The sequence below is a fragment of the Equus quagga genome, chromosome 3, assembly GCF_021613505.1.
Source record: "Equus quagga isolate Etosha38 chromosome 3, UCLA_HA_Equagga_1.0, whole genome shotgun sequence".
Lineage (NCBI taxonomy): Eukaryota > Metazoa > Chordata > Mammalia > Perissodactyla > Equidae > Equus > Equus quagga.
The window spans coordinates 103,446,959-103,474,382 of record NC_060269.1 but is presented as its reverse complement, the minus strand read 5'-3'; the positions used below and the strand labels follow the sequence as shown (position 1 = coordinate 103,474,382).

Here is a 27,424-nt window from a genome sequence, read left to right as displayed (position 1 = left end):
ATCTGAAATTCAAATAAATAAATATTTGAACACAAAAAATATGACAATACTTAAAATGACTTCAGGAATAGCTGCTAGCAATTTGTTTCTGACATTTAACCATTTTCTCTCCTAAATCTCTTTAGTTCTCTACATATTTCAGCGTGTTCGGTAATATTAAGAAAAAAGACTTATTATGTACTGATCTTTCACACTGACTCTCCTTTTTAATAGAAAGATCAGTTCCAAGTATAGAAACATTATTGTGAAACCTACAGGTTTCAGAGAAAGCATGGCCCTGACGACACTTTGATTCCGGACTTCTAGCCTCCAGAACTATGAGACAATAAATTTCTGTTGTTTTAAGTCACCCAGTTTGTACTATTTTGTTTCAACAGTCCTAGAAAAGTAATACAGATATATCATTTAACACAGTTCTCTATTATTGGGTTATTTAATGATTAGTGACTTAAAACTGATATTTGGGAAAGATTTTTAAATGAATGGACATATTAATCAGATCTCTTCTGACAAAGAAATGTCTTATTTTCAATGGGGGAACAGTGATTTTGGTATTCTTTTCATGTTATTAAAATACTATGAATATGGGCATCACTACAGACCATGTGAATATTCAGAGAAAAATTAGAAGATACACATGGGAGTTTGAAATGTTTATCAAACACAAGTACACACAAAATTGAATAAAAATTTTATTTTAAGACATCACAAATAATTACAAAGATAAATGTCTCAATTATACAAACTTGTGTGTATGTGTATATACGTATATACATACACACACGTGTTTAAACTTTGCTTCATCTTTCATCTTTTTATCTGAGTAAAAAGAAGAACACTTTCCTTATTCAGAAGGTTTTTGATGTTGTAATAATTACCTAGAAGGAAGGTGATAAGAAAATAAAATTATTTCTATAGGAATCATTTCCATTTGATTAAAAGTTTAGCCATGACTAAGGTGGTTACAGTATATAGTACCAAAAAAACAATCAATTCATCTAACCTAAAATAACTTATTTAATCCCATAACCTGAAAAATCCAAGAGTTAACCACCACCTGTGATCCAGATAAGGCTTGAAAGAAAATTTCTTTCATTTCACATCATTCTGATAATAAACACAAAGATGAATCAGACAAGGGTGCAGGGAGGGAAAATCTCTCTCTGAACCTAATCGTTATTAGGACTTTGGAACTGCTATGGATTCCCCCAAACCAGACATCTGCATATACAAGTAAGTATAATAGGTAAAATATTAAGTTAACATAAAATCTTGAAGTTATAAAAAGGCAAATGCTATTAAATAAATTAGGTAATAAATTGCAGCAAAAGTGAAATACAGATGAATAGCCACACATAAAGCAAGTTTATAGCACTCAGTACCATACTGTGACTTCCTATAAATTAGAAATTGATACATACTAAGATTAGTGGAGTTAATAAATGTAAATTGTTCACAACAGTGCCAGCACATACAAAGGACTACATAAACACAGCTACTATTATTATCTCCTTTCATTAGAATGTAAGCTCCAAGAGCACAGGGATTTTTGCCTGTTTTATTCATTTATGTATCCCACACTCTTAGCGCTATGCTTGGCAGACTATCAATACCATTTGTTGAATGAATGAACGAATGAACAAATCAAAATTCCTATTCCCAAAGACTTGTGCTCTTCAATAGCTGATGAAGCACACTATTCTCTATGTTTAAAATAACATGTTAAAAACTGTTTGACTATATAATATCTTAAAGATAATTCAGGGTGAAATAATTTTCCTTCTACCCTGCATATAACGTGTCCTCTAACTAAATATTTTTATATTTAGCAATAAACAACTCTTGCTAAATTTTCATGTATCGAAACACTAAAATACTTACCTAATGATAAATTAAAAGAAAATATATACCAGACTTCTTTGGCATCAGTCACATCATGCTTCATTTTGACCACTGTGGCTTCCATTTTCATGGCGCTCATGAGCAACTATATAAACATTTAACTACGTGAAAGAAAATGTCTTTAATTATTCTTACCTGAAGGAACAAAGAACGAATCACCAGTTGTTATCATATAAGGTGTTTCATGTAAGGTACATAAAAGGTCACCAAAGTTAACATAAAAAACCTGTAAAATTAAAAATTACAATCTCATTTCAAATTGAACCACAACTTATACTCCAAAGAAAGTTACAGAAAATGTGACAGGCAGAATAATGGCCCCCCAAAGACCTCCAAACCCTAATCTCCAGAACATGTTATGGCAAAAGAGACCCTGAGATGGGGAGATTATCCTGGATTATCTAGGTGGGCCCAAGCTAATCAATGAGCCCTCAAAAAGTGGAGAATTTCTCCTGCTGAAAGCAGAAGAGAACTCAAGAGAAATTCAAAGCATGAGAAGGACTTGCGCTATTGCTGGCACTGAAGGTAAGAAGGCCATAAGACAAGGAATGTAGGCTATTTCTAGAAGCTGAGAATGACACCCTGGGCCAACAGCCAGCAAGGAAATGAGAACTTCAGCCCTACAACCACATGTAACTGAATTTTGCCAACAACATGAATGAACTTGAAAGGAGATTCACCCAAGGAGCCTTTGGAGAGGAAGAGAGATCTACCAACATCTTGATCCAGCCTTATCGTACTTTAAACAGAATACTCGGCCTAGCCCGCCAGACTTCTAACCTACATAGCCATGAGATAACAAATGGGTGTTAAGTCACTAAATTTGTGGTAATTTGTTAAAGCATCAACAGAAAACCAATACAGGAAGAAATTTCTTTCACTCTTCCTTATTATTTACAGGCTTATGAAAATTCAGAACCACTGTAAAAGAATATCACTTAGCTATACTAGAAAAATAGGTAGATTTTATGTACAACTCTTTAAAGGTTACATGCTGAGGACATGTAACTTAATCTGACTGATGAATCAAAGAGAGAGCAAAAACAAAAACAAAAAAATCATATATTTAAACATGCATCAATATTAAGAAAGTAAAAGAGGATAAATCTATGAATCATCAAGGTCTCTATATTCAAACATGGCAAATTTTATATTTTATACATACGTAGCACCCTGGCAATGATCTGTTCTTTGGGCAACTAAATAAAAAAATGTAAGGCCTTCAAACTTTGAGATTCACTCATCAAGAATATTTTGCCTCAGAGAATTATTCCTCCCTTCCTCCTCCTACTTCCTCTTTTTTTTCCCTTAGCATATTGTAAAATGAGCCTATAAAACACCAGAAAAACAATAGCAGCTAGCACCTATATAGCACTTACTTCATGCTGGCCACTATTCTGAACATTTATTTTTACTCATTTGATGTATGTACCTACCAGTAAGACAGATACTATGTTAACAGTTTTTCACAGATGAAGAAAATGAGGGACAAAGGGATATAAATTTCTAAGGTCACAATGTAAATGGCAGAGCTAAAATACGAACTCTGGCACTTTGATTATAGAATTCATGTTCTTAATCACTATGATATACTAACTCCCTAAATGGGAAAAAAGTTCTTAAAGTGGTTCTAAAGGTACTTCTATAATTTAATAAAACAAAAAATTTTTATTACATCCCAAAAACATTTGACTCAGTTTAAAAGATAAAAGGTAACAAACACACTACCCAGAAAGTCAAGCATATATTTCTAGGTGTTTCTTACTTATCTATTGAGTTTGGCTCTCTAAACGCACCTCTCGCCACTTCTCCAAACATTTTACTAAGAAGGCTTTTGAACTATACAAAAATAGAAGGATGAACTCCCCTGAATATCTAGCACAAACAACCTGCCCTATTCAGAGTCTCTCTACTTCCCTATGCATATTATTTTGAAATAAATTCCCAGCATCATAAATCATCTGTAAATATTTCCGCACATACTGAAAGATCAAGGTGCTTTTTAAAAACATGACCACAATACTGTCATCATACCTAAAAATAAACAAATATTTAATATGAAATACCACATCAGTATTTACATTTCCAATTGTCTCTTATATATCATATTTTTAAAGGTTTGTTTGAATGGAGATCCAAATAAGAGCCACACATTGTGAAAGCTTGATCTATCGCTTAAATCGCTCAATCTATAGTGGTTCTCAATTTGGTGGTGATTTTGCCCCTCGGGGTAGAGTTGGCAATGTCTGGGGACATTTTTGATTATCACAACTAGAGGGATACTATTGGAATCTAGTGGGTAGAGGCCAGAGATGCTTCTAAACATCCTACAATGGACAGGACAGCCTCTCGACAACAAAGAATTATCCAGTCCAAAATGTCAACAGTGCCATGGTTGAGAAACCCTGATCTACGGGTTCCACCTGGTTCTCTCTTTTCTATTTCTTGCAACTTATTTATTAAAGAAATCAAGCAGCAAAATTTGTTGCAAAAATCTTAACACAGCTGGATTTTGCTGATTACAAACCCAGGGCATCACTTGAAAGGCCTGCTATTCTTTATTTCCTCTAAATTGGTAGTTAGATCTAGAGGCTTTATCAAATTCAGGTGGTGGTGGTTGTTTTCTTCTTTGTTTTTTGTGTTTTAAGCAGGTGGTGAGGCAAGGCTACTTCACAGTGTTGTATTCTTTCATCAGGAAGGCACATAATGTCTAGTTTTGTTCTTTTTAGATGCTAGCAGACACTGATGACCAATGCCCAGATCCAACAGTTTATAAGGGTTTGCAAAATAGTAATATTTCATTCTAACATTCCTTTCATTTATTAACTGGAGTATTTCAAACGAGGACAAATTTCCCCTCATCTATTATTTGGTTACTTAATAGTACAGTTTATACGAGAAAGGCAGAATAAATGTTTATTTCCCTTTACCATACTTGTTGTCAAAATGAGTTGGAGAATATTCTCCAAGAGTGATAAATTCATTTTTCTTTTTGTAGTAGTCTTACAAATTCATGGATTTAGATACAATTGATGTGTATCAATCCACGGAAGTTATTCTTATTGATACTCAAATCTTCACATCTTTGTTGGGTGAGAGCATCTTCAAGTTGGATCCTAAGACCTTATGACCCAATCCTAAGGGTCTTTGATAGTTTCCTATCAAGTATGACAAAGATATTCCAAACTCAGCCTGAGGCCTGGAATCAGACATTTCTCTAAGGAACTCTGGTTCCTTTAAGCTTGTTGCTGTCACATTTTGTTTTTTTACTTCTAGAACATTTACTGTCTAATTTTTCAAATATCTTCAACCTTTGCTCATACGGTTTTTTTTTCTCTCTTACCCTGTTTTTTTCTGTTCTCTACATCACTTAACTTTTATATTTTCCATTTTCTTTTTTTTGGCTAAGAAAGATTCACCCTGAGCTAACATCTGTTACCAATCTTCCTCTTTTTGTATGTGAGCTACCACCACAGCATGGCCACTAACAGGCAAATGGTTTAGGTCCATGCCCGGGAACCAAACCCCAGGTGCCAAGGTGGAGCGTGCCGAACTTAACCACTAGACCACTGGGGCTGGTCCATGTATGTTTTCCATTTCTTAATCTCTTCTTTTCTTCTGGGAGAGCTCCACAACCAATTCCCATAGTTAATTTGTTAATTCTTCTGTGGTTTGATTTTAACAAATCTACTACTGCTACCCTCTCTCTCTCTCATATAGATTCTCTAGTACTGAGTTTGCAGGACACAGTTAACAGCCTATGTTGATTCTCCATCTTGCGCCTTTTGTTTCTCAAAAGCATATATTTAAAAGTGTGTTATATTTAAAAGTGTGTGTTATATTTAAAAAATGGAAAAATACTCCCCTTACTATAAAAGAAAGTTTAACTCTGATTTTCATTATAAAAAGTTAAAGTCAATATCCAGAAGAAATAAAAAATCAACTAGAATCATGTAGTAACATATTATTTTTCTAAAGTTCCTTCAAGTTTCTGTCATTTTCATTTTTAACTTCTAGTCTGAAAAGAACAGAGACAGAATTTTCTGTTTTGCACAGTTTGCTTAAATGTTTATCCTAAAGGTCTTCTTATATGGCGTTCTTCAAAATAATATGCTTAAACTAACATAAAAATGCCTAGAACAGTATCTGAAATGTGTAAGTGCTATATAACTGCTTACTATTATATAATGGTTTATCTCATTACTAAGTCAAAATACAAATATAACCATTTTCTTCCTGCACAACATTTCAATAGTTCTCATTTTTACAATTACTGTCAATGTTACAATAAATAACTACATATGTTCAGCTCCCCTAATTTTTAAATTATTTTCCTAGGAAAAAATTCTGAAATGAGATTCATAGATCAAAAGATACACACTTTTTTCCCAATAATTTCTACTAAGTCAGTAATTACAACATATCATTTGTTTTTAATGTGGATTCCTTTGAATATTAGCCAGGTTAAACACTTTCAAATATTTACTATTCAAATTTCCTTTTGTATAAGAAATGCATTATAGTTTAATGGGTAACTGCTATTAGTTCAGTGAAGACATTTCATAAGACTTATCTTCATTATTAATTGTTCTTTAATGATTACACAGAGATCATCAATTACTTTAGTTAGTTAAATATATTAGTTTTACTTTTTTTTTTTTTTAAAGATTGGCACCTGAGCTAACATCTGTTGCCAAACTTCTTTTTTCTTTTTTTCTTCTTCTTCTTCTCTCAAGGGTCCCCCAGCACATAGCTGTATATTCTAGTTGTAGGTCTTTTGGTTGTGCTATGTGGGACGCTGCCTCAGCATGGCTTGATGAGCAGTGCCATGTCCGCACCCAGGATCAGAACAGGTGAAACCCCGGGCCAGCAAAGCAAAGCCGGTGAACATAACCACTTGGCCATGGGGCCGGCCCTTTTTTTAATTATTCTAATAATACTTGGAGATCTGTAACATTTTAAGGTTGGATTAAAGAATATTTTAAAACATTTTAAATCCAGATTCTAGTTATACTGCTGTAGTAATAATTTACTCTTGACTCTCATGTGTACCTTTTCCTTTCCTTGCCTCAATATGCCCTTCTTTGTTAATATAAACTCAAGGATCTTGATGCTCTTCGTTTTAGTCCTATTTGAGCTTACTTTAATTTTGTCAGTAAAAAGAATTGTCTTGAATGTGATACTCCAGTAACTCTTGATTTCATAGGTTCCTGAAATGTTACTGAAAAATGTACCTTAGACTGTAATTTTTTTTTTTTGAGGAAGATTAGCCCTGAGCCAACATCTGCTGCCAATCCTCCTCTTTTTTTTCCTGAGGAAGACTGGCCCTGAGCTAACATCCATGCCCATGTTCCTCTACTTTATATGTGGGACACCTGCCACAGCATGGCTTGATAAGCGGCATTATGTCCGCACCTGGGATCTGAACCAGCAAATCCCGGGCCGCCAAAGTCGAATGTGCGCACTTAACCACTGTGCCACCAGGCCGGCCCCAGATTGTAATAATTTTTAAGTAAACATTCTTAAAATTTGGTGATTTTCAAATTCTATAATTTTCAAATTCAAAATGCAGAAATATAACATACATACATCTCTCTCTCTCTCAGACCAATGTTGCAAGGATGTGTGTCTCTGATGACAAAGACAGAGAGACAAAGACTGACTCACCTTGAATCTCGTTATAACTTTAGCCAGTAATACTGCTATATACAATAATATATTACTTAGTACTCATTGACGCAACTAGCTCCTAGTCTTCAGTCTGCTGCTAACTAGGTACATGATTTTGAAGAAGTCTTTTAATCTCTTTATTGCTAAACTGCATGGAAGGAGAAATGAGATTTAGACAATTTCTATAATCCCATCCAGCTCTAAACTTTAATGATTTGTTTGCAAACCTATATTCTAAGATTCTTTTAACTAACAACCATTCCTTAAACTTGTGAATCTCAAGGTTACACTGCTACACACAGAATATGTACTTTTAAATAACTGTTGGATGACTGATTTAAACAGATTTAATAAATAAAAAAATTCTCTGTGCACCATAGTAATAAGATATCATTTCAGAGGAAATAGAATCTTTAATGCCTCATCGAACCCAATAAATCAGAGTTGTATCAATAGCAAACATAAATATATGGAAAAATATACTCACCAAAATATCTGAACCAACATGCTGCTTTCCCTTTTCTTGATGTGGTCCTAATATCAATTTTCCAGTAGAAAAAAAAGGTGTATCCAATGTTTTATATACTTTCAACTCACCATGTTCAACAATAAATTGATATGTGTCTCGTGGCCTTACAAGATCTAGGGGAAAAATACAAATATAAAAATAAAACAATAGCAATAATATTGCTCAATGATATAACATATACATACATATATACAATAAAGTTATTTCTAGATATAAACCTGCCTTAGAAAAATAGAAGTAATTAAGATAATTGACTCATGAGGTAGAATGCCAGAGGTCAAATCCTGTCTGTCTTACAAACTGTGTGACCTTAGGCAAGCATATCCTCTCAGTGCCTCCACTTCCTTTTCTATAAGATGGGATAATAGTTCATCTATGTTAGAGTTGTGAATATCTAGTGAGTTAATGTGTGTAAGATATTTAAAATACTGTCACACAAAAGTAAGTATTAGGTAAATCTTAGCTATTAATAATAATAATGGCAGTATTATTATTTCTATTATAGCTCAGACAGAAAATAAAATTAGCTAAGAGACAAGAAAGAATACCATTATCTTTAAAAAGTCTAACATAGCCCCTAATACAAAGGTATCATCATTACGACGATAGATTCTTTTGTGCTTGCTTGACTGATTATTAAATAACAAGACTTTTCTTTATCAAGTAAAGGCTCTAAGTAACCAGAGTTGCTCACAAATTACTATCTCACTTTTGAATTTCCCTTTTACTTACAAACATTTCCAGATCTATAATTAATACATTCTTCTGTCACTAGCTTCTGACTCTGCTTCTCTAGATATTTAGGAAAGTTAGTAAACCCAAAGACTATAGGATACAGAAAATATATAGACCCAAGAAACAGAAAAAAAGTGATAAACTCCTGACATCAGTCATAACTTTTCTCACTTGGTACAGTATAGCAATGTTTTTAAGTTAAGACACTACACTAAATAAAATTCTCTGTACGTCTACCTCTGTTGCCAAATAATCTGAATACAGAAATAACTTTGTTACTATGTCAAATGGAATCTATTTCACAGCCAACATTTTAATTAAGAATACCACTACTGCCTCTCTGGTTTGACCTATTTGTTCTCTGACTTAGTCCTCAGTACTCTCTGGTACAGTCATAATAAATAAATATCTCCTGTATGTAAATACCGCCTGGTTAGTAAATAGCTGAGTGTCACCTACTTACCCCCACCACACTATAGCCTATCCCTTGAGACCTCTGATGGTCTCCTAGACACTAAACGCTTAATGCCTATTAAATATAGCAGGAGGCTTCCAGGAACCTGTGCTGGCCTTACAATTAAGCCTGGCATTTGTTTGGCTGATTGATGCCCTTGCTATTCATCCTCCCCGAAGGTTTCAGTTCCCAGGTACCATTACTGGCATTACAAGGTCCGGAAGGCTGTATAAGTCCTCCCCACAATCTCTGCCTGGTCTCATAGTAAGTGTATCCTGGGGTCTGCCAGCTAACTTGCTACAATTCCCCATAAACAGCCCCTGTCCCCATATATCCTTCTGGTCAAACAAGGCCTAGACCCTATTTAGGGAGGCAACACTAGCACCCCAGACAACAAATGCATGGTGCTGTATGTGCCCTGGAAGTGTTTGCCATCAGTGCTCCCCTAGAGTAGTCCTCACTTAGGCTGCTTAACGGAATTAGACCCTCTATTGGGCTTTGGCTCTGACAGAGGTGGGAAGAGAAAGAGAAAATAGATGGGCTGGTCATCAAGACAGCAGTCTGTCCTCACTAGTTGCTGAATGAAGCATTTTCAACATCATCCCAACTTACCCATGAGAATAATTTCTCTTGTTTCTGGGTCCCTTATCCTTGTTGGCTGCAAAGGATCTCCCAGAGGTATATTCAGATTTACCACTAATTTATTCTCTGCAAAAGAAATAACATTGAAATACAAACTACTTACTTAAAATTGTTCTCAATTTAAAAAAAATATCTAGTATGAAATATAGCTGTGGACAAGCTGTAAAGGAAAATTGCCAGAGGCGTAACAATCTCTTCCTATTTATAAATGATCATTCTGATATATAAAAATTCAAAAACCACAATAATTTAATATAGAAGCAAGCATCCTAAACTTATTATCTGTAAGTTTACTGCAACATGACAACTCTTGAACTCTTGCATTATCAAGAAGTTAAATGATGTTTTGCATATCCTCTCAGAGAGACAGAAGTATGCAACAGACTTTAGAAAGAATTCATTAAAATGTCCATTTTAACTGCAGTTTGGGCATGGAAAAGGTAAGCTTCATTTGACTGGGCAATTTACTCATGAGAAAATGTTTTATACTATGCTATTAATGATCTTTTTTTATTATTATTATTTATTTTAAAGATTTTATTTTTTTCCTTTTTCTCTCCAAAGCCCCCAGGTACATAGTTGTGTACTCTTAGTTGTGACTCCTTCTAGTTGTGGTATGTGGGATGCCGCCTCAGTATGGCTCGATGAGTGGTGCCATGTCCGCGCCCAGGATTCAAACCGATGAAACCCTGGGCCGCCTACAGTGGAGCACACGAACTTAACCAGTCGGTCACGGGGCCAGCTCACTCAATGATCTTTTTTTAAAGAATAAAATTGGTTTACTTTCAAAATTTGGGGGAAAAAAGTGGAAATTAAAAAGTGAATTTACCCTATTGTATTACGTCTGAAGTTTTTAGAGAGAAATTTCAAAATCTGCTGAGAATTACTTCTCAAAGCACTGCTATTTAAAATGAAACCTAAAAGTTACTTTTAGGAATAAGTTCATACTTCTTTCATTGTTATCAAGACAGATCCTTTTTCTATTAACTATTTCGTTGACTTTTTCCATGCTTCCTTTTGCCTTCCTTTTAGATGATACCGTGTCTGGAGACAGTATTCCACCAATCACAAATCCTCCTGAAATTTAACGACAAAAAAAAGTAAAGTATCATACCTGAAAAAGTTAAAATCTTGAAACAAAGCTCTTCAAATTAATACAGCACACTTCCTTTCAAAGTATCAAAGAATACAGTAGATTCTACATTCTACAGCAAGTAATTCAAATAATACAAATACCAAACAATTTCACTTATGACTCTACTATCCCAAATACAGAAGCACTGATGAAACATGACTGAATGATCTTTCATGCTTGAAACCAACAGTCATCAGCGAAGGTTTAAAAATCAAAAAAACACAAAGGCCAGCAATGAACTATTTATAGTAATCCACATGTGAATTTAGTACTTTGACTTAGATATAGCCATCAAAGAAAGAAAATAACTTTAAGATAACACTCACTATACTTTCTTGCACTCTCTACCATTTCTGTAGAAAAATATGATGAGAAAATGGGAGGAGAATAACAATGAGGAACACAATCTGTCAGTTATAATTTTCTCATGTTCTGACCTAATGCTTCACCTTATGCAATTAGAAACCTCGTTCAATAGTATAGAAATAATAACACTCTATAAAGTGACACACCTGTCTCAAATTGCTGCCAAAGAGAATAAGAACCAGCATCTTTTTACTAATCAGACAAATCTGGATTTGAATCTATTCTTGTCACATTTTTGGGAGATAATGACTAAATGAGGTAATATATGTAAATATGTAACTAAGTGCTTGACATGTAACATACACAAATAAACTGTAGCAATCCTCATTATTATTTTTTATCATCAGACATTAAAGTATAAACTGGAATTTACCTGATGGCCTTCCCTGATAATCTATTCGCTCCCCTCGCCAGTATTCCAAAGGTTTCAATCGTGTTCTCTTGGTCCTGCGAACATTTGGTGTGTTGGAGGGCAATACTGTAAAAAGATATTAGACAAAAATATACACATATAAATGCTTAGTTGGATGGTATTTTGCAGTGGAAAGACTGATATCATCTTTTAGAACACTAATACTTGTAGACAAAACACTACAACAAAATTTTAAGATATATTTGTGCTAATAAAGAAACGCCAAAGGAAAAATAGGTTACTAGACTGGGAGATTTAAAAACTTGATAATACTCAGCATTAATGATGCTAAAGGTAGATAGGAACTCTCATATCTTGTAGGTAGAAATGTAAACTAATTGAAGATAATTTGAAAGTACCTATTATTATAATACTCTTTGACTCAGAAATTTCATTTCTAGAAAATGAGTTTGCAAAAAAATTCACAAAATTGAACAAAGCTGTATGTACAAGAACATTCATGGTAGTACTGTTTAACAGAAAGAAAAAATCAAATTGAAAACCACCTAAATGCCCCAAGATAGGAAATTTGTAAATCAAAGGTAGTTACGCATTTATTTTAATAGGTTCATGGATCTTTGGGGGAAATAGAGGTAAGAGAAATTTTATCTGAATTCTTATTTTGGCTTTCGTGCTTACCTCAATTATTAAACACACAATTTAACATAAACCAAAATGCTTAAAATTACATAGGCATGCTAATCATGAAAAGAAATACCTTTCAAGGCTGAGAAAATAAACACAATATTTGAGAATTGCTTTTTAAAATGTTATGTCACATTTCCCGTAACAAGTGTTGTAATCAAGTTTTTACTACTAAAACAAAAACAAAAAAGGGTAGTTACATGTGCATGTCTTTGTGTGTATAAACACATATCCACTCATTTTATCTGAAGAATGTAAAATTCTATATACTAAGTTGAGTTTGTTGGCTATATACTCAAATTCCTATGTTCTTGTCTATTTTTTGTTTGCTAGAGCTGTCCAATTCTGAAAGTGGTTTATTAAAATCTGCCACTCAAACTGGATTGTTTAATTAAAAATCTTCTTGCTTTTTCTTAGTTTTTTATTTATATATTTTAGTTGCTAGGTTGTTTGGTGCATAAGAGTTTATGATTTTTCTATTTTCCTCATAAATTGTTCATTTTATCATTATATGTCCTTCTTTATCCTGTTTAGCATTTTAACACTAAATTCCACTTTGCCTAATATTAAAATGGCACTATTTTATTTTCGTTTACATTAGCATACCTAATTCTTTGACAATCTTTTATTTTAAAAATTGTCTTAAGTGTTTCTTATAAACATATAGGTCAGTTTGCACTGTTTAACCAAATCTGATAGTCTATCTTATTAGAGGAATTCAACCCATTCAGACTCTCTTAGTGTAAACAAGTAACAGGCTTCCTTTTATTCCATCCATCTTACTTTATATTTACTAGTTATTCTACATTAGTGATTCTTCTTTCTCCTCATTTTATTGGTTTGATCAAATGATCATTTCTTTTCTCCCTCCTCCCCTTGGCCATTTCAAAGTTTTGCTGTGCTTCTGCACTCTAGTATTAGTTACCTACCCACTCCTGACATTTAAACATCAAACTCTTATTTCTCCATGATTATATTAAAAACTATATCCCTTACCAAGATATGCTATCCTCTCCTTTTTCTCATTTGGTAAAAGCAAACTTTTAGACTACTTTTATTACCCCGTTTTTGACCCCTACTCTTGTCCCTATTATACCAAGTTCTGTTAAGACAGTCTGGATTTCAAGGTATTATTACAAAAATCTTTAACTAGCACTTATAAATCCCCAATTACATTAACATTAAGTAGCTGACACATCCTAAGGTAATCAGCAATGAGTCACCCCCTTCTACAGTCCCCTGCCTTAGGATGGGACCTGTGACTTTCTCCTCATCAATAGAATATGCAAAGTCACTCCTGTGATTACCTCATGATTATATATATGATAATATATGATATTATACATACAAGATACTATCTAGCAGAAACAGTGAGAAATCCTTCCTTGCTGACTTTGAAGAAGCAAGTTATCATACAGTGAAGGGGCCTAAGGAAAAGTTCATGTGGTAAGAACTACAAGTGGCCTCTAGAAGATGAAGAGTAGAGGCCTATTGCTGACAGCCAGCAAGAAAACAAGTACCTCAGTCCTACAATTTCAAGGAACTGAATTCTGCGAACGCCCACATGACCTTGGAAGAGGGCCTCAAGCCTCAGATGAGACAACAGCCCAGGCTGACACTTTTGGTTGCTGTCTGTGAGATCCCTGAACAGACGACCCAGTTAATCTATTATGGCTGGGCTCCTGATCCACGGAAACCATGGAACCATAAATATGTGTAGTCTAGGCCACTAAATTTGTGGTAATTTGGTACAAAACAACAGAAAACAAAGACTTTATTTAAATTATCGACATACATTCCAAGAATTATTCCTCACTACTGTTTCCTCTCTTTGGACTTAGTTCTGATTTATATGATACTTCGTTAGAACACCACACATGGGTATTATACATGGAAGATACTAAACTCAATCTTGCATTATCTGCAAAATAAATTCACTTAGAAAGAAAGATATCTTGGCTGGGTATAAGATTATTGCATTGTAATATATTTCTGAAAGTAGGCTATAGATACGATCTTATTCTTCCAGTGTTACACAGATGCATAGTGCTAGTCATTTTTTTTTCCTTTATATGTAACTTTATCCTTCTGTCTGGAAGCTTCTATTCTTGAAATTTAGGAATTTTATTAACTTACATTTAGAGGTATATATTTTTCATTACTTCTGACAGACAGTTGGTAAAATCATTCAAACTGCAGATTAAAGCGTACCTTTAATCTAGGGAAGCTTTCTTTAACTACTTTCTTTAACTGTTTTCTCTCCTTTAAATGTTTCTTTTTTCTGGAAATCCTATTATTTGCATGTTTTATCTGCTGTCTCCATGTTTCCACTGCATATCATTTTTCATCGTGGTTTCCATCTTTTTGTATCTCTGCTCTGAGGACTTTCTTCCATGTTAACACCAGCTACTAATTCAGCTCTCAACAGTGACTATCTCTACTTTCAGTTCATCTACTGACTTTTTAAACTGAAAAATTATGATTTTTAGTACCAGAAAGTCTTCTATGCTATAAGGGAATCTCTTAAAGTGCTCTTATTTCTTCTGAAAATTGTTATCCATCTACTAAAAATTTCTAGCTCACCAGAAGTTGCCACTGTTCTCAGGCATAATGCTTGAGTTTCCTCTCTCTGGTTGCTGGAGCCCCTGCTCAGGGATGGTTTTATCTCTCTTTGCCTACTCCTGACTCTAGTCAACATTCCACTCCAAGACAGGCATTAAGCATTGAGCAGTCTCTCTTCATATGGGTGCACAAAATATAACTGACAAGATGTGAGTTTTTGGTTGAAGCGATGACAGAAAGTTTCACTCCTTCTGGTTCTCTTCAGGTACAAGCACAGAATACTCACAGCTTCAAGTACAGAGAGAAACATAAAAAGCCACTCCAATCCCAAAAAGATGGGAGGTCCCATGAATCTTGACTGGCAAACATATCTTTGGAAACCATGGTGTTTTAATCCTCACACGGGCCTCTCTGTGAGTTCCACAACTCCCAGCTTTGCCTACTTACCTGTCCTAGCTAGTGCTCTGTTTAGAAGTAAACTGTATAAAAATGGGAGGAGAAGTTGCCAGGGACGCCATCTATATCACAGTTATATTTTACAGAATTCTCCACCCTGGCTTTTTAGCCTAAGTGGGATCATGCTCCCTATTATGGAGCAAATACTGAGAGGGCCACAGGATTTATAAATGGACATAAAGAAACTCAGTGGCCTATGATTTACTGCAAAATTAATGAAAACTAAATTTGTGGTTTTAATTTATCTGCCAATTAACCCAAATAATATTTCCCCCTTGCTTGAGAAAAATTAAGTTACATACATAAACAGAAGTTTTACATTATGAAAATACATAAGGAGAGAAATAATCTTACCTATTTTGTAATGTATTTTGTTCTCTAGTGTTACTTTAGATCCTTTTACTCTTGAGTCATCTGAAAAAGGCAAAAGATAATATCATGAGCAATGGCTGCTAATTCCATGGTGAGTTAAATACAGTATGTTACCTAGTCAACTTCAGTGTAGGCATTTTAAGTAAAATTTGTTCTGATAATACATTTTATTACTCCTTTGGCTTTTCACTGCTACAGAATAAAGACTAATGAAAAACAGTGTAACATTTCTCTAGATTTTGCTGCAATGACCATATCTAAAGAGCATAATAGTTAAAAATAACAAAAACAGGTTTTCTATTGCTGGTGGACTTCAGGTGAAATAAGCCACCAGGTGGATAAAAATGCAGGTTGTGATAAGAAACAATTAATATGCTAATAATGTAATCTATGATCCTTAAAGTTCTAAAATAGTACAACTGGACTGAATTTAGCAGTGTGCCAATTAGGTCAGGGGTTCTCCACTTCAGTCTACACTTAACTGCCATCAGTTCTTTCCTTTCCCAGGCACAAATGTTGTTCTCTATCAAGAGGTAGAGTCTAACTCCCTCCTTCTTGAATCTCTGCTGGCCTTAAAGACTTGCTAGACTAACAAAATGCAGCAGAAATGACATTCTGGGACTTTGAAGGCTAAGTACTAAGTACTAAGTACTAAGAAGATATGAAGGTTCAACCTGAGTCTCTTAGAACTTCACTCTGGGGAAAGATAGCGACCATATATGAGGACTGACTACTCTAAGACCCATGTTGTGAGGACACCCAAGTAACCATGTGGAAAGGCCATGCAAAGGAAAAGAGATTTTTGGGCAGCCCTCGATTGTTCCATTCACCCTGGCTGGGTGGCAAATATCTAAGTGAAGAAGTTACCCTGGACTTACAGCCTAGTTGAATTTTCAAATGACTCCAGACTCAGCAGCTTGTATTTAACTACAAACACATGAGAGAGCCCAAGAGAGAACTGCCCAGCTAAGTCAAGTCAACCCATGGAACCATGAGTGATAAATCAATTCTTGTAGTAAGCCACTAAGTTTTGAGGATGCAGTAATATGTAACTGGAACAACAATTAATGTTTGTGAATTACCTAAAATTTTTGATACAATTTTGTATGAAATATGCATTTTCTGAAAAGTAGGTCTAAGCTTTCACTACATTCTCAAATGAATCCATGATAGCAAAAGATTGTTAAGAATGATTAAATTAAATACTTTATAAAACTGCTGGCTTGGAAGAAACTCTAGTGACCATAAAATCTAATTTCCCTGTTCAGAGTAAGTAAATCTATAGAGATCAAAGAAGGAGAACTACAGGCCGATATCACTGATGAACATAGACGCAAAAATCCTCAACAAAATTCTGGCAAACCAAACACAGCAATACATCAAAAAGATTATACACCATGATCAAGTGGGATTTATATCAGGGACACAGGGATGGTTCAACATCTGCAAGTCAATCAATGTGATACACTACATTAATAAAATGAGAAACAAAAACCACATGATCATCTCAATAGATGCAGAAAAAGCATTCGACAAGATCCAACACCCATTTATGATAAAAACCCTCAATAAAATGGGTATAGAAGGAAAGTAGCTCAACATAATAAAGGCCACATATGACAAACCCACAGCCAACATCATACTCAACGGACAAAAACTGAAAGCCATCCCTCTGAGGACAGGAACAAGACAAGGGTGCCCACTTTCACCACTCCTATTCAATATAGTACTGGAGGTCTTGGCCAGAGCAATTCGGCAGGAAAAAGAAATAAAAGGAATCCAAAAGGGAATGAAGAAGTAAAACTCTCACTGTTTGCAGACGACATGATCTTATGTATAGAAAACCCCAAAGAATCCATAGGAAAACTATTAGAAATAATCAAGAGCTACAGCAAAAAGCAGGGTATAATATCAACATACATAAATCAGAAGCATTTCTATACACTAACAATGAACTAACAGAAAAAGAACTCAAGAACTCAATCCCATTCACAATCGCAACGAAAAGAATAAAATACCTTGGGATAAATTTAACCAAGGAAGTGAAAGATTTATACAATGAAAACTACAAGACTTTCTTGAAAGAAACTGACGACGACAGAAAGAGATGGAAAGACATTCCATGCACATGGATTCAAGAATAAACATAGTTAAAATGTCCATACTACCTAAAGCAATCTACAGATTCAATGCAATCCCAAATAGAATCTCAATGATATTCTTTACAGAAATTGAAGAAAGAATCCTAAAATTCATATGGGGCAACAAAAGACCGCGAATTGCTACAGCAATCCTGAGTAAGAAAAACAAAGCTGGAGGCATCATAATCCCCGATTTCAAAACATACTACAAAGCTACAGTGATCAAAACAGCATGGTACTGGTACAAAGACACATGCACAGATCAATGGAACAGAATTGAAAGCCCAGAGATAAAACCACACATCCATGGACAGCTAATCTTTGATAAAGGAGCTGAGGGCCTACAACGGAGAAAAGAAAGTCTCTTCAACAAATGGTTCTGGGAAAACTGGACAGCCACATGTAAAAGAATGAAAATTGACCATTCTTTTTCACCATTCACAAAAATAAACTCAAAATGGATCAAAGACCTAAAGATTAGGCCTGAAACAATAAGTCTTCTAGAAGAGAATATAGGCAGTACACTCTTTGACATCAGTTTCAAAAGAATCTTTTCGGACACTATAACTCCTCAGATGAGGGAAACAATAGAAAGAATAAACAAATGGGACTTCATCAGACTAAAGAGCTTCTTCAGGCAAGGGAAAACAGGATTCAAACAAAAAAACAGCCCACTAATTGGGAAAAAATATTTACAAGCTACTTATCTGACAAAGGGTTAATTTTCATGATATACAAAGAACTCACACAGGTTAACAACAAAAAAACAAACAACCCGATCAAAAAATGGGCAGAGGACATGAACAGACATTTCTCCAAAGAAGATATAAGTATGGCCAATAGACACATGAAAAGATGTTCATCATCACTAATCATCAGGGAAATGCAAATCAAAACTACACTAAGATACCACCTTACACCCGTTAGATTGGCAAAAATATCCAAAACCAAGAGTGACAAATGTTGGAGAGCTTGTGGAGAAAAAGGAACCCTCATACACTGTTGGTGGGAATGCAAACTAGTGCAACCACTATGGAAAACAGTATGGAGATTTCTCAAAAAGTTAAAAATAGAAATACCCTATGACCCAGCCATCCCACTAGTGGGTATCTATCCTAAGAACCTGAAATCAGCAATCCCAAGAGTCCCATGCACCCCTATGTTCATCGCAGCATTATTTACAATAGCCAAGACGTGGAACCAACTTACATGCCCAGAAACTGGTGATTGGATAAAGAAGATATGCTATATATACACAATGGAATACTACTCAGCCATAAAAAGGACAAAATTGTTCCATTCGCATCAACATAGATGGACCTTGATGGTATTATGTTAAGTGAAATAAGCCAGACAGAGAAAGACGAACTCTATATGACTCCACTTATAGGTGGAAGTTAACATATAGACAAGGAGAACTGATTGGTGGTTACCAGGGAAAAGTGGGGTGGGGGGAGGGCACAAAGGGTGAAGTGGTGTACCCACAACATGACTAACAATAATGTACTACTGAAATCTCACAAGGTTGTAATCTATCATAATCTTAATTAAAAAAAAAATTGCTTTTATGAAAACGCTACCTATAGTGACAATTGCAAAAAATTTGAGGGATCAGATATTTGGGGCCCTGCATGAGATAAACACTCCAATCTTTCCTCAGTGGTTTCCAGTCTTTGTACCACGTGGGGTTCTTTTCTTTCTTTCTTTTTTTTCTTTTTGGCTGTTAAATGTAGATCATGAAACCTGCATTTACATGCACAAATCAAGCAAAGAGCAAGAGAATTGTTTTCCTGGCTTAGAGTAAGAGGGACTTCAACAGGAATGGATGACGAAAGGCATTGGGACAGAGACACCTGAAACTGAACAAGAGATGCTCAAAATCGACCGTGGCACTTTGTACAAGGGACACAGTATATGAAGATAGGGACACAGATGTGGGCAAGAGCTGGGATTAAATTACTTTTCACAAATTAAAAAAAAAAAAAAAGTAGATTAGTGGATGCCTCGACATGGGGGATGTGAGAGGTGATGAAATGGAAGGTACCTGCTAAAGAATATGGAATTTCTTTCTTGGGGTGATGAAAATCTTCTAAAATTTATTGTGGTGATGGCTGCATACCACTGAATTACATACTATAAATGGGTTAACTGCATGCTATGTGAAATATACCTCAAAAAAAGTTCAAATCAAAAAAAGTTCCAATTTCCCATGCAATCCCCACTAGAACAAGTAGAGCGGGATATTCTCTGAAAACTTTCACATAGCAGTATGCCTTGGAGGCAGAGAAGGAACAAAGCAAATAAGTAAATATACTGAAGATAATGGGAGCCACCTTTCTCACTATCAGAGAAGGGGTTTATAAAAACAGAAAAGGGAAAGTCAAAGGTGTTGGACTAGAATTGGAGATACCGACGTGAATTCAAGATTTCTTGAATTCACAGAAACAGATACAAATGCTTGTGTATGTATGGTGTACATATATATATATGTGTATCTATTTCCTATCTCAGTCCACTGAGAGAGCCTATAAGCAATGATATCCCAGGAACGAGCACACTGAGTGCCCAGATCTGGGTTTCTAAATGCCATCCTCCACTAAAACAAACCAGGTTCCTTAGGAGAAAAATAACTGATTCTAGAGAAATAACTGATTCTAGAGTTGAGGCAGCTTGCTCTCAAATAGTTCAGAAAAGGCTAATTATAATAAACATGCATAAACATATATGTAGGGCAAGTAGGCAGGGAGATGGAACAAATGTTGTAAAATGTTGACAACTCTGGAATCTGGATGAAGAGGATAAGGAACTTCTGGGTAAGTCTGAAATTATTTCAAAAAAAGCAACACAGAGACAACTCTCGAATCTCAAAGATTAAAGAATCCTAAGAGCATGGAAATGAAAGAAAACACGTTATCTACAATGGAAAAAAGAAGTAAGGCTGGCTTCAAATTTTCTACTCATAAGCATTAGATATGGTGAGTCAAAAGAGCAATAGCCAGATAGTTTAAAGGAAAATGGATTATGAATCAAGACTCTTTTTACTATTCAACTGGTTGTTCACTGTGTTTAAAAAAAAAAATCCTGAGTCCTTGTGAGCCTATGTAAGAATGTCTACCAACTTTACAAAGAGGTAACAAGCATATCTGTTACGACAATAAGTATAAATGTGCTAAACACTAAAGGAAAAAATACTGATAGAGCCAGTTAAAAATAAAAATTCAATCACGTGCTATTTCTAAGTCACTTTGTTTTAGTTCTGTAAGAAAGGTTAAGTGAAAGGATGAACAAAGATCTACGAAACAACAAATCAAAAGAAAGCAGGGGTCACAATATTAATATCCAACAAAACAGACTACAAGGTAAAAGCATTTTAACAGGATCAAGAGATAAATCTGACCGAAGCAGGTACATTCCCTATGAAGGCTTACATGCTCAATAATAGTGCTGAAACATACAAAGCAAACACTGCAGGAAACAGAAGGAGAAAGAGACCGACCATTGCAAGGAAGCACTTTACTGCAATTCTGGCAGTCCTTAACAGACTTCACAAATCAAAAGTAAGGATACAAAGGATCGGAATAGTGTCAAATGTAACACCTCCAAATCTAAGATTCTGGTCTTTTCCCCAAAATCTGCTCCTTTCCTAGCAGTCTCCAAATCAAGTAACAGCAAAGCCATTCTTTCAGGTGCTCAGGCCAAAAATCTTCAAATTATCCTTGATACCTCTTTCTCTTACCCCCATATCCCACCCATCGGAAAATCTAGTTGACTCTACCTCCAAAAATACCTAAAATTCTACTACTGCTCTCCACCTTCCACTGATATCACTCTAGTCCAAGCCGCCATCACTCGGAGTATTACTATCCCACCAACTGGCCTCCCTGCTTCCAACCTTACACTAGTCCCTTCAAACTCCTCAGTTCATCCCTCACACAGCAGCCACAGAGATTCTGTTTCCAGGTCTGTCATGGCTCTCCTCTGCTCATAACCCTCTAAGGGCTTCCCAACTCTCTTAATAAAAGCCAAAAATCCTTACAATAGCCTTTAATATCCTATGTGATCTTTCATTCTTGTTACCTCATGACATCATCTCCTCCTACTCTATCCCTCTCTTCCTCTGCTCTAGCCCTCCTAGTCTCCTCTGTGTTTCTGGATCAGAAAAGACTCTTTATCATATCAGAAACTTTGCCCTTGATCTTCCCTGTGTCTGGGGCACTACTTCCCCAAAGAGCTGCTTGATTTGTTTTCTCATCTCTTTTATATCTTTGCCCAAATGATCAATTCCTCACTGAGGCCTTTTCTGCCAATCCACCTAAATATATAACCCCCATTTCCCAGCCCAAAATCCCTGCCTTATTTTTCTACTCTCAATATCCAACAACTCCTAAGTTCTGCTATCTTTTTTTACTGTCTTTCATCCTGGCCTCCCATAGAAAGTAAGCTCCAGGAGGGTAGAAACTTCATCACTACTACCTACATCCCTAGCTCCTAGAAGAAAATATTGTAAGTATTCCACAATATTCCATAAATATTTTAAAATTCCATAAATATTCAAAGTATATTCAAAAATGCATATCCACTTATATTATCAACAAAATTATGAGTGGATATACATATTTTTAAATCCTTATCTATACACAAAAAAAATTACATTCTTTTTCAAGATTTTTATTCTTCCATGAGGCTTATGTGTTCTAAGTATGCTCTAGAACACAAAAAAAACTTCAATAAATTCAAAGAATAAATAACACAAGCCAAAGTTCCCTAGATCAATAAAATGAAACTAGAAATTATCAACAAAGAGCAAAACAAAACACAACTTTACTTAGACTAACGGCCAACGTTGCATATTTATCATATGTCAGGTATTAAACTAAGCAAGGAATGTGTATTCATCCTGAGATCCATCTATGGGATTGGAACTGATTTCACCATTTTATAGGTAAGGTAAATCTAAAAACACTGAAACTTCTTACTCAAGATAACATAGGTAACAAGTGATAGAACTGGATTCAATCCCAGGTTCCTGACTCTGGAGACCAAAGCTCTTGACTAATGTTCTTTTAAATAACTGCTGGGTCAAAGAAAAATCACTATAATTTAGAGTACGCTACTACAAAAACATTATGTAAAAAAAAAAAAAACTATAAAATTAAGCCAAAACTATACTCAGGAACGTTCACTGCTTTTTCTTTACCACATAAAAAGAAAAAAATAAATATAGAAAGCATTCAACTTAGAGGAGAAAAAGAATAAAATAAATCTAAACACAGGGAGAAAAAAGAATTTAAAAGGAAAAAGAATTAGCAAATTAAGAAACAAAAAACAGTATAACAGATTATATTCCAAGCACACATTCTTTCGGTGCTTTTCTTAACGGCATATTCTTTTACATTCTTTTCTTAATGGCATAAAAAATTACAAAACTCTCTATTAAAAGGCATTTTTAAAACTTTATTATGGGAAAGTTTCAAACATATTCAAAATAGAGAAAATAGTATAATGAACCTGACATAGCCATCACTCAGCTTCATTAATCAACAAAACATGGCTAATCTTGCTTCATTTATACCCTTATCAGCTTAACACTTTTTTCTTAAAGATTGGCACCTGAGCTGACAACTGTTGCCAATCTTCTTTTTTTTTTCCGCTTTTTCTCCCCAAAACCCCCCAGTATATAGTTGTATATTTTAGTTGTGGGTCCTTCAACTTGTGGCATGTGGGACGCCACCTCAGCATGGCCTAATGAGCGGTACCATGTCCACGCCCAGAATCCAAACCAGCGACACTCTGGGCCACCGAAGCGGAGCACACAAACTTAACCACTCGGCCACAAGGCTGGCCCCTTAGCCTTACATTTTTAAATACTAAGGTAGATATCTTAAGTGCCAATTATTTCATTATATCCCACTTCACGGAAAGAACTGTCACTCATCTCTCATTCTTTTTCTGATTCTTATTTCCCTCCCTCTTTCTCTCTCACCTAAGTATAAGGTCTTACAAATCTCTGAACATACGGTAATGTTCTTAAGAGTGAATCCTCAATACACATTTGCCATTGATGATAATTTAAACAAAACATAGCACACTTTACTCCATATGCATAATGCCATAAAAATCAAGACAGCAGAAAATAAACAATAACTTACCTGAACTTTCCTGAACTTCCTTATCAACCACTTCAGAATTATTCATTTCAGACGTTAAATAATTCTTGGGAGTGGAAGGTCCACTTAGGAAAAAAAAAAGTAAACCATAAAATTTGTGCTTTTATAATACATGTATCTAATGTATCTACCTTAATGGTATTTTTCTCCTAAAACTGCCACAGGTTTCTTTTTTATGAAACCAATAGTGATGTTATAGGTCACCAATAATATACTTACTTGCTGCACAAAACAAAGAATCTACAATTTAATCCCATAATTGACTGTCAAACACGATACAGAATTTTATAACCTTTTAAACTAATTCATGAATCAGTTGTGAATTTAAGTCAACACAAATAACATTCTTCAATAAAAATAAAATTATAAGAACTAAAATTAGACATAAATCAGCTTATCGTAATTTTTCATAAAAACTATAGCCAAAAACAAATGGAATTTAAAATGTAGTCCAGAAATTGTTCAGAGATGATTCAGCTTATCCCAGTCCTAGATCCCTTTCCTCCTATTATGAAGCCCGGATCGGTCTAGTGGTCACAACCCACCAAATAGTAACAAAATCTTAACCATTCTTTAAAAGTCTGAGAATTGCTATAATTTACCATTTCTTCATTTTAAAAAAGGGTATATGACTTCATATATTGTAAGAGTAGGTTAATTTGATTTGCTCACTGAGTGTGCATGCTCTAAACATATATCCACAAATTCTTAGATACTCCTCCTTTCAAGACATAGAGCCTAATTCCCCTCTCCCTGAATGTGGTCTGGACTTAGTGACTTGTTTGTTAATAGAAAAAAGTGGAAGTGACAGCATGCAACTTCAGAGACTAGGTCATTAAAAGGCATTATGACCTGATTGTAGTCATACTTTGTTTTGGATCACTCACTTTGTGGGAAGCCAGCTTCCATACTGAACAGCCCTATGAAGAGTGCCACATGACAAAGAACTGGGGCCTCCAGCTAAAAATCATGTGAACGAGCTATCTTATAAGTAGATCCACTAGTTCCAGTCAAGTCCTTCAAAGGACTGCAAACCAGACAAACATCTTAAATGCAAACACCTCATGAGAATCCCTGAGCCAGAACTAGCCAGCTAAGCCTCTCCTAAATTTGTGACCCACAGAAACTATGAAACAATAAATGTTTGGAAGTCACTACTAAGTTTGGGGTAATTTGTTACACAGCAATGAGTAACTAATATAGTGAGTAAATCCTATTATCTTTAGCACACACATATACCTTTCTTCCAAAACTGAAGTCTTAGGCTCTCCAGAATCCAAGTTAAACTCTGCTGGTGTCTTGCATGTATATCCACTGGTCTGAGACTTCAGATGAACATTTTGTGAAGTCATAACATTAGCTTGATCCTTTGGGCTTCCTGTATCTCTATTAAAATGAAAAATGTATAATTATTTACATTTCTTCATAAAATATTTCTATCAGAAACAAAACACAGGTGGGTAGACAACATAATATTGACTATAAAAAATATCAGATAACCCTGTTCAGGTCCTAGGACTTACAGCTAGCCCAGGAAGGAAATTTGATTCTAGAACCTACCTGATAAGAGAAATGGTACAGACCTGGTCTAAGATGGAAGGGATGACAGGAAGACACTGGGAGACATTACCTACAGGTTCTTATGATGTATACTGCACAACTAAGCTATCACAATTTTTTTGGGAAATCCACAAACAATAGAAATTGTTTTCTTTGACATCCCTTGTCAGCCTACTGAGGAACAGTAGGGTACTCAGAGGGACTCAGGCCCATCTCTTTGGTAGCTACCAGCTAACTAGTTTACCCCCAATATATGCAAACAAGGTACACTATTTCCAGACTGCATAATTTTCTCTTCTCTCTTACAAATCCTATGTTTTAATTTGTTTCTCGAATCAGTCTACCAGCCTACTCTTACCATATGTGAGAAAATAATTTGCATCCAATATAACTAAAACACATGCAAACTTTTGAGTATTCTTTGATAATTTATTTCTGGAGGTTCTAATGTCCAAGTCCTACCATCAAAGTCAAAAGAAATAAAAGGGATTATAACCATGAACAATTATATGCCAACAAGTTAGGTAACTCTAGGACAAATTGCAAGAAACATACAAATTACCAAAACTGATTGAAGAAGAAATAAACTATCTCAAAAGACCTATAACAAGAGAACGAATGAGTAATCAGAAAACTACCAAGTGGCCGTCCCCATGGTGTAGTGGTTAAGTTTGGCATGATCTGCTTCTGCGGCCCGGGTTCACAGGTTTGAATCCCAGGCGTAGACCTATACCACTTGTCAGCCATGGCAGCTGTGGCAGCAACCCACATACAAAATAGAGGAAGACTGGCACAGATGTTAGCTCAGGGTGAATCTTCCTCAGCAAAAAAACCCCACAAAAAACCCACAACTACCCAGAAAGAAAAGCCCAGATCTAGATGGTTTCACTGCTGAATTCTACTAAGCATTCAAAGAATACAAATCCTTCACAAACTCTTAAAAAAAAAATATTACTTCTCAACTCACTTTATGAAGCCAGTATTATCGAGATACCAAAATTAGACAGATATCAGAAGAAAACTACAAACCAAAAAACTCAACAATATACTAACAAACTATATCTACTAACTTATTAAATAGAATTATACATCATGACCAAATGGGATTTATACCAGAGATGTAAGCTTGGTTTAATATCCAAAAACCAATTAATGTAATACATCACATCAGTAATAAGCAAAAATCACATGATTATCTCAATAGCTATAAAAAAAGCACCTAACAAAATCCAACATGTTTTCATGATAAAAACACTCAACAAACTACAAATAGAAGGGAATCTCTCCAACCTGATAAAGGGCATCTATGAAAAACTCACAGCTAACAACATACTGACTGGTGAAAGACTAAATAAATTCTTTCCCCTTCAGATTAGGAAAAAGACAAGGAAGTCTGCTACTGCCTCTTCTATTGAACACTGTACTGAAGATTTTAGCCAGGGCGATTAGGCAAGAAAAAGAAATAAAAAGCACCCAGATTGAAAAGGAAGAGGTAAAACTATCTCTATTCACAAATGACATGATCTCGTACTCAGAAAATCTTACAAAATCCACTAAAGAGCTACCAGAACTAATAAATGAGTGCAGCAAGGTTGCAAGATACAAGATCAATATACAAAAGTCAATTCTACTTCTATACACTTGCAGTAAACCACCCAAAAATAAAATTTAAAACA

The 27,424-nt window shown here is 35.1% G+C and overlaps 1 protein-coding gene across 2 annotated transcripts in view; it reads right to left on the bottom strand.

The window, feature by feature from the left end:
* Nucleotides 1-679: 679 nt before the first annotated feature.
* CENPC (centromere protein C) overlaps nucleotides 680-27,424 on the bottom strand; it is a 77,036-nt gene continuing 50,291 nt past the window's right edge. For both annotated transcript variants that reach the window (XM_046657147.1, XM_046657148.1), the window contains exons 11-19: nucleotides 25,428-25,574; nucleotides 24,171-24,253; nucleotides 15,863-15,922; nucleotides 11,807-11,911; nucleotides 10,881-11,009; nucleotides 9,903-9,998; nucleotides 8,060-8,214; nucleotides 2,038-2,128; nucleotides 680-878 (exon numbers count right to left, since the gene is read on the bottom strand). In XM_046657147.1, coding sequence (XP_046513103.1) covers nucleotides 808-878; nucleotides 2,038-2,128; nucleotides 8,060-8,214; nucleotides 9,903-9,998; nucleotides 10,881-11,009; nucleotides 11,807-11,911; nucleotides 15,863-15,922; nucleotides 24,171-24,253; nucleotides 25,428-25,574 — 937 coding nt within the window. In that variant the 3' untranslated portion in view covers nucleotides 680-807. The remainder of the gene's footprint in view (nucleotides 879-2,037; nucleotides 2,129-8,059; nucleotides 8,215-9,902; nucleotides 9,999-10,880; nucleotides 11,010-11,806; nucleotides 11,912-15,862; nucleotides 15,923-24,170; nucleotides 24,254-25,427; nucleotides 25,575-27,424) is intronic.